This window comes from Vulpes lagopus, chromosome X (genome assembly GCF_018345385.1).
Source record: "Vulpes lagopus strain Blue_001 chromosome X, ASM1834538v1, whole genome shotgun sequence".
NCBI classification, from domain to species: domain Eukaryota; kingdom Metazoa; phylum Chordata; class Mammalia; order Carnivora; family Canidae; genus Vulpes; species Vulpes lagopus.
Genome location: NC_054848.1, coordinates 6916375 through 6929511, shown reverse-complemented (window position 1 = coordinate 6929511; position 13137 = coordinate 6916375). Strand labels below are relative to the sequence as shown.

The following is a 13137-nucleotide window of genomic DNA, read 5'->3' as shown; positions in this document are numbered from 1 at the left end:
GGCCTGGGGACAGTGGTCCTGCCCCATCCTTGGAAATTTTATAGCTCCCGTCTGAACTGTTATTTGGCCATCACCCACCAGGCTCAGGCCAAGAGATGTTAAAGCTGACCAAACCGACGTCACAATCTTGCATGAGAATCTTAAGAATCACTCTTTAACTTCCCCAGACGTTTCAGCAGTCACCGGAATCAGGTTTCCAGAGGTTCCACTGGGCGGGAACATGCTGTGAAATCAGTTATCTCTTCCATTTACAACATGCTTCTTGAGGACTGTGCTTGTTTTATTTTTAAAAGTAAAGTTCAAACATTTAATTTTTAATAAGGTGCCAACGTTTACACAGAGGGTTACAATTTAAAAAAAAAAAACAACAACCACATTGCTATGTGGTTGTTCCAACACCAAATGCGAATAGATCTCATAAAAGTCACACGCAGGCTCATTCCCAGCACACCTAGGACGGCAAATAAATAGTTATTACTGCGTCGGTGAAAACGGAGTCTGGTTAATGTTCCCAGGTTAGATATACATGCTCCCCCCCTTCATGTAAATCATTTCAAAGGCTCCAAGTGGAGTGTGATAAAACACTGCCCACATGAAATTAAAATGAAGGCATACTATTACAATTATGTAACTCACAGCGCTGCTCCTCGCGTTTCTCATCTTTTCCAGCTCTCCATCTGATAAGGAGTACCGAGCAGATTTGCGCATGTTGATAATTTAAAGTAACCAGTTCTCGCCTAAGTGAAACCAATTTTTCAGTTTCTGTGACTTCCTAGGGCCAAAAATACATCTACTGAGAGGTCTTTCCCCTCGGTCAGGTCTTTGGGAAGCACTAAACAGAGCAATCGGAGACCGCCTGGTTGTGAAACAGCAAACACTGAATATTGATTTGCTTCTAACACATTTAACCTTTCTCTTTAATGCCGTGCGCACATCTGCATTCCCAGGGAATGCACTGAAAACGCAAGAAATTCGCACGTCCCTTTCGGGTTACTCTTTATTTGGTGTCTGTCCTTCTACAACAGATTTCCTTCGAGGCAGAGCGGGAGAACAAGAAATAGGGTGATGTGCCTCGTTAGAGAACTCCTTTTCCATTCTGCGTTTATGTTTATTTACACAAAACACCGATTCAGAAAGAATCCAGAAAGCTCTACAAAAAGTCTAAGGGCTTTGGTTCTGGAAAAAGATACACACACATTATTCTGAGAAATGTTTCTTTTACTTCCACATCCCAGTTCTAGTCCTCTAGCTCATCAGATCACCCGGTAAAGTGGATGAACTACATCGGGACACAGCAAAGAGCTGCAGAATGCCTACCCACGTGCTTTTACAAGGAAGAGGGACAAAGCGTGCGGGGAGCCCGCTCCCCATCCAGCTTGTCTGAGACCCCAGGCCGGTGGCCAAGTGGACCGCAGAGGGGAGCCAGTCCAGAGGAGGAAGGCAAGCAACCCCAGGAGCCCCGCTTGCAAACCTCCCCATCCCCGACCTTTACCCGCCTGTCTGACCCTGGCCTTCTGTTGCCAAGAGCCCGAACCCCACAACAAATTAGAGGCCCAGCTTATGAAAGAAAACAGGGTTGTCTGAGTCAAGGAACAACTCCCAATGGTTTCCCATGAATTTGTGGAGCCCTCTACGCTAAGCACTGGGGAGAAGGACACAACACGACACCCCTCGGTGACCTTGGTCCGGAGTAAGCTATCCCTTCACATCCCTCCATGGCCTCGGCTGGAGGGGGAGGAAATTCTGTGGTTTCACTGACCTTTGGCTATCTGTTCACTGTTTCGTGTTCCCTCCTGAAGCTCCTGATTTCAGCTGAAAGCATGTCCTGGATTATATAAATCCAGGCTATGACGAATACTTTTGTGGGAGGCCACTTGGGAGTAAGAGGGAACCACATGAAGTGATCTTTAAGACCTTTTAGGATTTAAAGTCCAGAAGAATCCAGCTTCACTTGCGTATGCGCCATAGAAACCTCAGTCACAACACTAATAATAGGATCTGTTACTTGATACTTCTGTGCCGCGAAGGAGGCAGGGAGATCGAATTCTCTACCACTGACTGGTATTTCCACGCTGAAGAGGCTCTTTGATATGATTTTGGAGGCCAACCGATCACAGAAAGAAATCTTCCATAGTTTATCAGCATGCTCCGACTTAACTTTTTTAACCCAAAGAACGTATCGGTACATTTTCTGATACCGACTAGAAGTTTCTAGGTTTTTATCCAAAACGAACGTTTTCATTAGGGCTAAGAAAGGATGGCTTCTGACTGGCAGTTCTATGTCAAATCTGACAGAAGGGGTGGGAAACTATAAGGTAAGAAGAGAGGGTCTAGTGGGTCCGGCAAGAAAGAAGGTAAGGAGAACAGGAAGGAAGGGCAATGACAGGGACACGACGATGGCATCCAATCGGGCGGACAGTATTCCCTCCCAAGAACCAAGCCCCCTTCCTTATTAAGAGAATCTAAATTTCGTTCAGAGAGCAATATGCCTAGCTACAAACTTCCCTTTGCACACTCACATGCAGCTGGGGGAGTCATGCAACAGAATTCTAGCCAACGGATGTGAGCTGAGCATCTCTGGGCAAGTCCTGCTTTCCTCACACAGACACTGCGCCTTGTTACGTGGCCTCTTCCTCCCCCTCCGTGTCTGGAAAGCAGATATCCTGCCTGGCAGCGCAGCAGCCACCTGTGGCTACGAGGCAGGAAGCCGGAGGCCTAAGGATGGTAGAAAAGAGTGCCAAAGGGCACGAATGCTCGATGATAACACAGGGGCAGTCGAGAGTGTCCGACCCCAGGTTTCTCATTCAGCTCTCCACCGTTTGTTGGATTTTTCTATTACTTGCAGCCAAATGCACACCTGGTAGGTCAATATCCAATAACGAGGTTACAAAGGGTGAGGGCCACTTGGTGAGCTGGGAAGAGCAAAGGCTGACGTGAGAGGCAAGTGGGAGCAATCGTACTCACACGGATCACACAGCGGACTAACCTACAGCTCCGTGCCTTCTCACAGAAGAGACCGAAGTCCTGACTCAAAAGATAAATGCACCATCAGTACAAAGATGCCCGGTGCTCAAACTGGTGTCTACAATTTAACTCTGTGCTTTGCCTACGAGTATGCGAGTGCACGCTTAGACATTAAAGCCGGACGTTTTGCATCCTACAGAGAAGATAATGGAACAGATTTAGAATCAATTTAGTATTTCTCTTGCAATCCATTTGGAGGAGTTCCCACTGAGACTTCGTATGCCTCCCCCTCTCTGCAGCCATAGTTAATAAGATCTGAGAGGAAAAATAAGTAGTAACACTGGGTAGCCTGTTTTGACTCTCACGTACGCTATTTGGAAATTAAAGCACACTTATGGCAAGCTGGCAACATAGAGGATGTGGCCCATGGAAAGTGCTGGACTGATCAATAATTCAGAATGCACAGGCAACAGCAATAAACAGGTGGAGCACATGCAACACATTTGCAAAACAACGAGCAGGTGCGTATACCCTCAAAATCAGGATGAATCCCTTTGTATGAGAGGAAATACGTGTAGCACTAAACACCCCAGTAGTTCGTTATGCAGTCCCAAGATGCTGGGCTTGCAGAGAGAAAGAATTCTTCATACTCATCACTGCAGGAAACCTCGATGCTGATCTGGAAACTGATGGATAAGCAAAACACTAGGCTTGGAACAGGAGCAAGAAAGGGGATGGTCATGAGTGAACCCACTGGCACCCTTTCAGCTTTCACTATGTTCCAATTTAATTTCTTTTTCTTTTCCAACAAAGTAAGTGCAAATATCTTTAATCTGATTCGGTAAAATAGCAGCAAAACATCAGAAACCAATAAATAAAGGATGCTGACAGGTCAGTGCTCCTTTGCCTTTTGGACTCCAAACTTCACAAACATCAGCCTTAAACAGAAGGGGCAAACCTTCTGGACTCAGCATCTGTGTTCCATGTCCTTGGACAAACCACATCGTTTGCACCCACCCACATGCCCCCATGGCAGTTAATAAACTCATTAAGAAACACAGCTGGAAACTCCGAAGGGGTTAAAGCTATAAAATGCCTACTCGTTGATGTCTTTTTTTAAAAAAGGCTTCATCCTTCCTTTCAAACAAAGCTTTTGTTTCCACTGCCCCCAGTGCATAATCGTTCATTAGGATAATAACATATCACTTGTTTATTTCTTTTAAAATGACACAGTTGTGTTTTTCTCAAAATAAATGCCACCTTGTTTCTAATTAAACATGATGGATTCAGGGTCCTGGTTTGCCATCTGGGCCATATGTCTCAAAACATCCTTTTTCGTGATGATGCCAAGAAGTCTCCTGGAAAAGAAACAAAATAGAGAAAGAAGGTCAGCTTTGCAATATTGACTCATGCCTGCCCTAAAGCCCAGGGCCTTTTCCACCTGGACACATGGGGAGACATTTCCCAGCTTTCTTTGCACTCGGGTGGGGACAACTGAGTGAGCTCTGGCCAACGGCATTAGGTAGAGAGGAGAGATGCCCTTCCCAGGTCACCTGCACATTTCCTGATACCCTCTCTCCTCAACTGGCAGCCAGAGGCAGAGGAGCCAGTGAAGGACTCTGAGGTCACAGGGGACTGACTCAGGAGCCACCAAATTCAAAGACCATTCGAAGTCCTTGAATGACTGTATGGTACAGAGCCCACGCCTGCTGAAGCCCACACTGGATGTGATGTGGGGGGGAATGAATCGCTACCCAGGCCACTGGGATGGCAAGCTTACTAATTACAGCCAGAAACCTACAATGACTAATACACTCTCCTAAATTTCAAGACCATAATCAATCAAAAAAGGCCTTGTGAAAGCCACTGTGGAAACTTAACCACACTACAGAAATTCCAAGTATAAGGTATTTTAAGTATAAGATAACCGATTCTATTTTAAGTCTACCGCACTGGATGGGTAAAGTTTGATCATATATGTAAATGATCTCCTCTTCCAAAATCCTACCGCTTTCAAACTTATAAAAAACAAGGCCTCTTCCCAGGGTGCCTTGTGTAAGGCTGCCTGGACTACACGTTGCACAACCCCAAGGAGCACTGTCCACAAACACGACAATGTAGAGAGTACACTGGACAGCGCAGGACACGCTTCCACAACCATTCCTAGCAGCCCTTGCGTCAATCTTGATTTTATTAAATACCTAAATGATCACCTGCTGGCACGAATCATGCCCCCTCAGTAAAGTAAAAGATTTGATTCAAAAAAAAAAAAAAAAGATTTGAAAGAAAGGGATGTGCACAGTGTCCCTGGAGAAAGAAAGCTCCACTGCCAAGTGAGTTTGCAGGATGCTGCTCGCCTGATCGCCAGCACACCAAAAGAAAAAAAAAGAGAGAGAGAGAAGTAAACAGTCTCAAGATTTCTATGTGTAGAATAATGATATACCCCCAACTCAGAAAACACAATTAAAATACACTGTGATTTATTTTTAAATTAAAGCCAAATATAGTCAAACTCCTCTCCTATGTAACAGAAGTATGTAACAGAGTATGAAGAGGGAAGAGTTAAGTATTAGAGCAGCATTCGACTCAGTTCCCTCTGGTGAAATGGATGCCGGTTAGTGAAAAGGGTCAGGCCGGCATTCTGACTCCTTTGTCCCTGAGCACCCTGGCCCTTAACCAACCCTGACCAAGTGATTGTTTCCCTGCATTGGTTTGACCACCTATGCCCCTGGGGGAGACAGCAGGTACGACTGTTCCCCTCTATCTCATAGCAACATCTTCAGGAGAGAAGAAAATAGCAAAAGGGGACTTTAAAAGCATGCTAAATCCGGGGCAGCCCGGGTGGCCCAACGGTTTAGTGCCGCCTTCAGCCCCGGGCATGATCCTAGAGACCCGGGATCGAGTCCCATGTCAGGCTCCCTGCATGGAGCCTGCTTCTCCCTCTGCCTGTGTCTGTGCCTGCCTCTCTCTCTCTCTCTCTCTCTCTCTCTCTCTCTCTCTCTCATGAATAAATAAATAAAATCTTTTTTTAAAAAAGCATGCTAAATCCAAAGAATAGTGACAACACGGATGTCAAAACAAACCGTCATGACTCTATCATGATGATCCAAAAAACGGGGAAATGTAAAAGTGGGACTGACTTATTAGGAAATCAACATTTTGCAGTCCCTGATGTAAGTTTGTTTAGTCAAATTATCAGTGGATTTCAAAGCCACTGGGTAAACGGCTGCTGGAAACCAAAAAATTCACCTGGTCTCAAAGGACCCCTCCACAGATTAGAGACAGAGAGACATGTCCCTTTACAATGGAGGACTCGAGCCACCACCATCTCATCTAAGTGGCAGAGCTTATCACCAACAAAGCTGGAAGAGCTGACATCATGACCTCATCTACATGGGCATGTTGTCAGAAACTACTTAAACCAAATCAAACTATGGGGAAGCAATCAAACTCCAGAGTGAGTGTGAGACTATGGATCTACAAGTGAGACTACTGATCTGGATCCTTTGGCGGGGGGGGGGACCTGTATCATAAATAACAACCAAAAAAAGGCAGGCAACTTTTCTAGACGAAAGACTAAAGAGGCAAAATAAGCAAATGCAATGTGTGAACCTTGAAAGAATTCTGGGTTGAAATTTATTATGAATTGGATATTGAATATGTTGAATTACTGTTAATTTTGCATAATTACGGTTCAGTGGTGATAGAAACGAATTTCTTTAGCTCTTAGAAGATGGATACTTGGGGATCCCTGGGTGGCTCAGCGGTTTAGCACCTGCCTTTGGCCCAGGGCATGATCCTGGGTCCTGGGATCAAGTCCCACATCGGGCTCCCTGCATGGAGCCTGCTTCTCCCTCTGCCTGTGTCCCTGCTTCTCTCTCTCTCTGTCTCATGAATAAATGAATAAAATCTTAAAAAAAAAAAAAAGATGGATACTTGAGTCACAGTTGCCACACCTTGGCAGCAACCAAGATGCCCTTTGGCAGGTGAATGGACCTACCATGGTCCATACTCATGGTCCCTCCAGACAATGGAATATTATTATTCAGCGCTAAAAACAAATGAGCCGCCAAGCCATGAAAAGCCATGGGGTAACTTTAAATACCTCTTACTAAGTAAAAGAAGCCAGTGTGAAAAGGGTACATGCTGCATGATTCCAACTCTATGACATTCTGGAAAAGGCAAAACTGTGGAGAAAGTAAAGAGATCAGTGGTCACCGGAGTTGAGGGAGGGATGGAAGGATGAAGAGGCGGGGGCAGAGGATTTCTAGGGCAGAGAAACCACTCATGGTGATACTACAATGGTGGATACAGGTTGTTCTCCATTTATTAAAACCCACAGAATGTACCACACCAGGAGTGAGCCCTCGTGTAAACTGGGGACCTGAGTTAATAAGGTCAATCAATATCAGTCCATCAGAGGCTGCAAATATAACAAATGCAAGATGTTAATAAGGGAAGCTGGGGGGACAGGGGAGGGCGTATGGGAACTTGGTATTCTACGCTCAACTTTTCTGTGAACTCAAAACTGCTCTAAAAAATAGTCTACTAATTAAAGAAAAGAAACTCTTGTGGGAGAATAGTGGTCGCCCAAAGGGAGAAGGTTGCCCGTGAAGGACAGAGCCAGGAACTGCTTTCTGTCTCACCTGTTTACAGCTACTTGGCTTCAGCTCTGTTTATATATTACTGCAAATACATTTCCCAAATTTATCAGAATGCAGTAAAGTTGGGACGCCTGGGTGGCTCAGCGGTTGAGCATCTGCCTTCAGCTCAGGTCGTGATCCAGGGGTCCTGGGATCGAGTCCCGCATTGGGCGCCCTGCAGGGAGCCTGTTTCTCCCTCTGTCTGTGTCTCTGCCTCTCGGTGTCTCTCATGAATAAATAAAATCTTTAAAAAATGAAAAAGCAAACAAATAGCCCAGTAAGCTGGTGATGAAGTGAATGTTACTTTGAAAAAGTAGGACTTGTTAGTGTTTGCAAAGTGATGAGGACTCTGTGATCTCTGAGATCTCTCTCTCTCTCTCTCTCTCTCTCTCTCTCACACACACACACACACACACACACACACACACACACACCCCTCCCATATCTATAAAGCCTGGTCTTGCTGCCTTTCTTCACCCTGGAGCGGTCCGGACCACCTCCCCTTCAAGCTCTCACAGCCCTTCTGGGGAAGTCTGAATTCAGAGCAATCTTGGGCTCGGGCGCCAGCTATGCCTTGGCCCACAACAACGGCGGAAGGGGACAGCTCAGCATCCCCCCGGAATCCGGTGCAGATCGTTAGCGGCATGACCGGTCCTATGTGATGTAAATCAAGTGTTCCAGCCCCTTTGGGTAACAGTTCAAGTGAATCGAGGGAATTGATGAACGGTCCATCTATGACCAGGAATGCACCCAATTAGAAGAGCCGAGTGGGCTCCTCTGGGCAGGCCACCACGTGCGGGGTCTGGGGGCCCACCTAGCAGGCTCGGGGAAAGCTGACACCACCTCCCCTGCCCGCCCGGCCTGTGAGATCCCCTGCGTGGAAGACGCCACCCAAATGCAGTCTCAGCCACCGGAGGCTCCGCAGCCTCGGGCCTTCTGGGGACAGAGACTTCTGCGGCTCCTGGGCTGGGTTCACGGTCGGCTTGGACCCCGGGGGCCCCGAGCCATCCTGCAGGCGAGGCGGGTCCACGGGACGAGCACAGGGAAGGCGCATGGTGACGGAGTACATCAAAAACGCAAGCTGGCTCAAGACATGCCTGCCCTGGCTGCAAGCCCGAGGAGATGAAAGGCCCGCAAACAAGGATCCCTTGCCAGCAGGAACGTATCAGCATCTGTGTTTGTTTAAAATATGTAGAGCGAGAGAGAGTGCGATTTTGTTTTCTCGCAGAACATTCGGAGCCAATTTCGGCACCCAGATCTTCACAGGAAAACCTCATGGGGCTGCGTGAGGTGTGAGCGGGCGTTAAGGGCAGAATTTCCTGCCAGAACTGGAAATTCCAATGATAACTGACATTGGATTATTATTTTAAAGGAAAAGAGAAACTGCTATGCACTTGAGACGCCACGGGTGATCACAGTGGTATTTCTGCCGAGCGCTGGAAATTCAAGTATGTAAATGGGCTTCAGTGTTTTTGCAAAGTGGAGTCCGGCTGGCAGCAGCGCGCCCGGGAGCTGGCCAGACATATATATTCGAGAACCCTCCCAGACCCGAGGGCTCAGTCACTGCAGTGGCGCCAGCATTTGGGGTTTCACCTAGTGCTTTATACTCGGGGGCATTCTGTGGCCCACTGGGTACCTTTAAAAAATCACCAGCAGAAGTCCCCTCTAGCCCCGAACATTTATTTGTTGCTCACTGATTGGCCCTCCCATGTGCAACACCAACCACCCCCCCCCCACGCAGCCAGGACAGCAGGAAGGGAGCGAGGGAATAAGGCGGCAGCCGTGGCTGCTCATGGGCACCTGGTCCTCGGTCACTCACTCCCAGAGCTGGTGACATCCCGGGCCAGTGACCCTTCATTGCAACGGGGGCCGTCCCATGCGCTGCAGGCTGTTCGACAACATTCTTGGCTTCTACCCAGTAAGTGCCAGGAGCCTCCCCTTTCTCTAGCTGTGACACCCAAAATCTTGGGGGGCAAAACCACCCTGGTTGAGAATTGCTCGGCGACACTGGAGTGTGGGCTCTGCAACGTAAACTACGTTAGAGAGGTGAGGCCTCAATACAGTTAGGGAGCCAACGTCTCCACAGCCCAAGCTCACCTCCTCCCCTCAGCCTACAGAGGAGTAGGTTGGGCGCACAATACTAGGTTCCAGGCTACCCTCACTGAGCCAATCTCTTCCTCCACCCAAGCTTCTAAAGCCATGGGATTTGGGTACACCTCTGAACCCAAAGAATGGCCCCTGGGGCACGGTACCTCTCACACCATCACGAACCTTTTGATCTTTGCCACACTAGTTTCCTGGCTTATGATAACACGAGACAAAAGTACTATTGCCGCGGCACAGACAATGCCGTGGGGCCACCAAATCTCTCAGCTCTTCAGTAACAGATGTTTGGAAAATGTGAGGCTGTTCTGAACAGATTGCTATATTAGGGAAGAATCTGAGCATAATGTGAACTTCACATTTGCTTATGGGTCATCTCATCAGTGAGAAGTTCCAGGTGATGTAGAAATCTGCACCCGGCCGACCCCAGGGCCACAGGCACACAGCCGACCCTTGAACAACACGGGTTTTGAACTGCATGGGTCTACTTATATGCAGATTTTCTTCAAAAGATACAGGACAGCACTATAGATGTATTGTCTCTTCCTTATGATTTTCTTAATCACATTTCCTCTGGCTTCCTTACTCCAAGAATACAGTATGTAATACACGTTCAGACAAAATATGCGTTAAATCGACCCTGGGTGTTATCGGTAAGGCTTTGGTCGACGACAGGCTACCAGTAGGTAAGTTTTTGGGGAGTCCAAAGTTGTGTGTGATGTTTGACTGCAGAGGAAGCTGGCGCCCCCAGCCCAGGGTCGCTCCACCTTCACCTGTACACGGCTCACTAGCAGCAACCCTTATGACACCCGCTTCTACAAAAAAAACCGCAGGGCTTTTTCAAGGAAAAGCGATCTGTGTGTCAGAGCATTTACATATTTCTTAACCACTTAAGGTGCAAAGCTGTGCTACATTTTTCATTAGGTCCGCCTGGTGCGTGTGTGCACACGCCCCCAGAACTGCTGCGGGTCGTACACCCAGCCTTCTTCCCACAAGCCTGTGCCTTTCACTGCTCACTTCTGTGCAGCGCCAGGTCTTTGACGAACGCACAGATCTTGTTATAGCAGAACGGGCTGTACCTTCTCCCCGAGCCAAGAGCTGCTGCGGGGGCGGCAAAGCAGCCACAACCTCCTTTGGCTCCTCCCCTTTTGGACTCAACCTTCAGCCTCAGGCGGGACAGCAGCCCTTCGGAAAGCTGCTCCCACCTTCCCAGGGGGGCCCCCAGTGGCCCCAGTGCAGAGTTCCCCAAGCTCCCACGTCATTCCCATCACACCGCTCTCCCTCGCTTCCCCACGCGTGCTCCCCACCCCTGCCCCATACTGGTCCACCCTGGTCACCCGCGAGGCCCCAGGGGGCTGAGACGGTGACTCATTCATCCATCCACATCCGTCGGGCCACTCACCCACTCCGCGTCACCAGGCACTGCCGGAGCCCCAGCTTCCGGAAGATGTCCACCACCGTCTCCATGGGGGTGTGGTCCGTGACCGTGAACGGGCTGAGGTTGAGGACACGCCGCAGCTTCAGGGGGTGCGGGCTGTTGGCCGGCAGCTCAGGGGGCTCCTCCGTGAAGTACATGATCGAATTGCTCACGATGCCCTCCTGCCTCTGTCTGGCATTCTCTAGAATGGGCAAGCAGGATCAATAAGCCACACAGAGGCCCTTGTTTGGCAACTCCCCCTGCCCCATACCCACAGAAACACACTTTTCCCCTCTATCTGCAGCCTAGAATCCCACAGAGAAGCGGTGCAGAGGGCACCGTTCTTAATGAGGAGCTTCAGCCAAACATCTGTGAAATTGGCATCTCTCGGAAGCCAATGCCATGCAAGGGTGCCCTGCTGTGACCCCATCATTCACGGCCAGAGTCTTGACACGTGGGCCCGAGCAGGGCAACTTCTTTGGGAGCATGTACTGCCTCCTCCTGGGCTCCAGGGCACCCAGAAGGTCCAGGGCCCTCTACCTTTGCTTTCCTAACACTCCCTCACCTCATCATGGGCTCAAGTTGGACATGATAAGAAACCTCGCTGAGCTGCCCAGTGACCTCAATACGCTGTTTTTCTTTTTTTACAAACTAACTTTTAACTGGCCCAAATGGCATTATGAATCCTGAAAGCAACAGAAACCAGTAGGACCATCCCAGGCTCAGAGCCCAGAAATGCAGCTCAATCCCAAACATGACTCCCGGGACCAAAGAAATAACTCCAGAAAAGCCACGTTCCCCCCCACCTCTTGGATCTCCTCTCTTAAAAACGGACCATTTTGTGGATTCCTCAAAGAAAGATAGTAAAACTGTTATGGTAACAATTAGCCTCTTTCTATCTGTAGGCAAGGACATGCAAAAGCAAGCTGAAGAAAAGTAGGGTAACAGGAACTCATTAGAAATACAGCTTTATGCAGTACTAGAAACCCAGGCTATTTTAAGTCACACATGAAATAAATCCATCGGTCTCAAGATATTTCTCCAAGGCGATTTTCCTTCTGTTGGAATTTTAATCTTTCTTTTGGTTCATGGGAAAAGGTTAGGAAAAATGTACAGTGAGCCTTGCCTTAAAATGGATCCTGGTTTCTATAATACATTTCTTGCCTTCTCAAAGACTACTATTCACCTATATTGTTCTTTGAAAAATAAAATTCTAACTGCCTGCTCTAAGGCCATTTATTGCAATAGAGTACTCTAATGGAAAACTGGCCACATTTGGGGTCAGGCTGAGTTTGAAAAGGGGTCTCTGTTTAAAAGAGAAACAGTGGGCCCGCTGGGCAAATGCCGGCACATTATGTGGGTCAGGTTAAATCTAGTTACATCAAATGGGATAGGATTCAACCACAAATACCAGATGACGCTGACGCACAACGTTTTTAAATGTGGATGCTACACGATACGCACTGCACATTTCTTTCCTAAATCAAGAATGGTTCCAGCGCGGAGCACTAAGGTGAGGAGACAACAATCGACACGTACTTAATGTGCTGCTCGTTTGGCACAGACTGACCTATTCTCCAAACGGCCCACATAACAGGAATCCCATCTAGTTCAACAATCGGATCAACTGGGTTAAGGATCAATCCACATCAGGACTGGCTCGAGCCATGAACCTCAATCAAGAACTGGACACATGATTTGCTGAACCCCTTGTAAAACCAAATACAACTTAGTGAACTGTCAATCCACTTGTTGAAGTAAATAACAACCTTCTATTTCCACTGAATCTCCTGATTGGGTTAGAAGCCCTGGTTCTAGCAGCAGCTGGTTCAGTGATTTCCTGCTCACCAGTACATCCCCAGTGCCTGGACAATGCCTGGTATACAGAAGGCACAAAACAGATGATCGTCAAAACCATGCATGAATCAATCAATAAGTGAAAGAATGAGTGAGCAGTTCTACTAAATGGCAGTGTACTTGGTTCTGCCTCCCATGTAGAACAGAGCCTAT

The 13137-nt window shown here is 47.9% G+C and overlaps 1 protein-coding gene across 2 annotated transcripts in view; it reads right to left on the bottom strand.

The window, feature by feature from the left end:
• Positions 1-259: 259 nt before the first annotated feature.
• Positions 260-13137, bottom strand: part of CLCN4 (chloride voltage-gated channel 4) — a 67453-nt gene continuing 54575 nt past the window's right edge. For both annotated transcript variants that reach the window (XM_041741181.1, XM_041741182.1), the window contains 2 exons: positions 11113-11329; positions 260-4322 (listed from right to left, as the gene is read on the bottom strand). In XM_041741181.1, coding sequence (XP_041597115.1) covers positions 4232-4322; positions 11113-11329 — 308 coding nt within the window. In that variant the 3' untranslated portion in view covers positions 260-4231. The remainder of the gene's footprint in view (positions 4323-11112; positions 11330-13137) is intronic.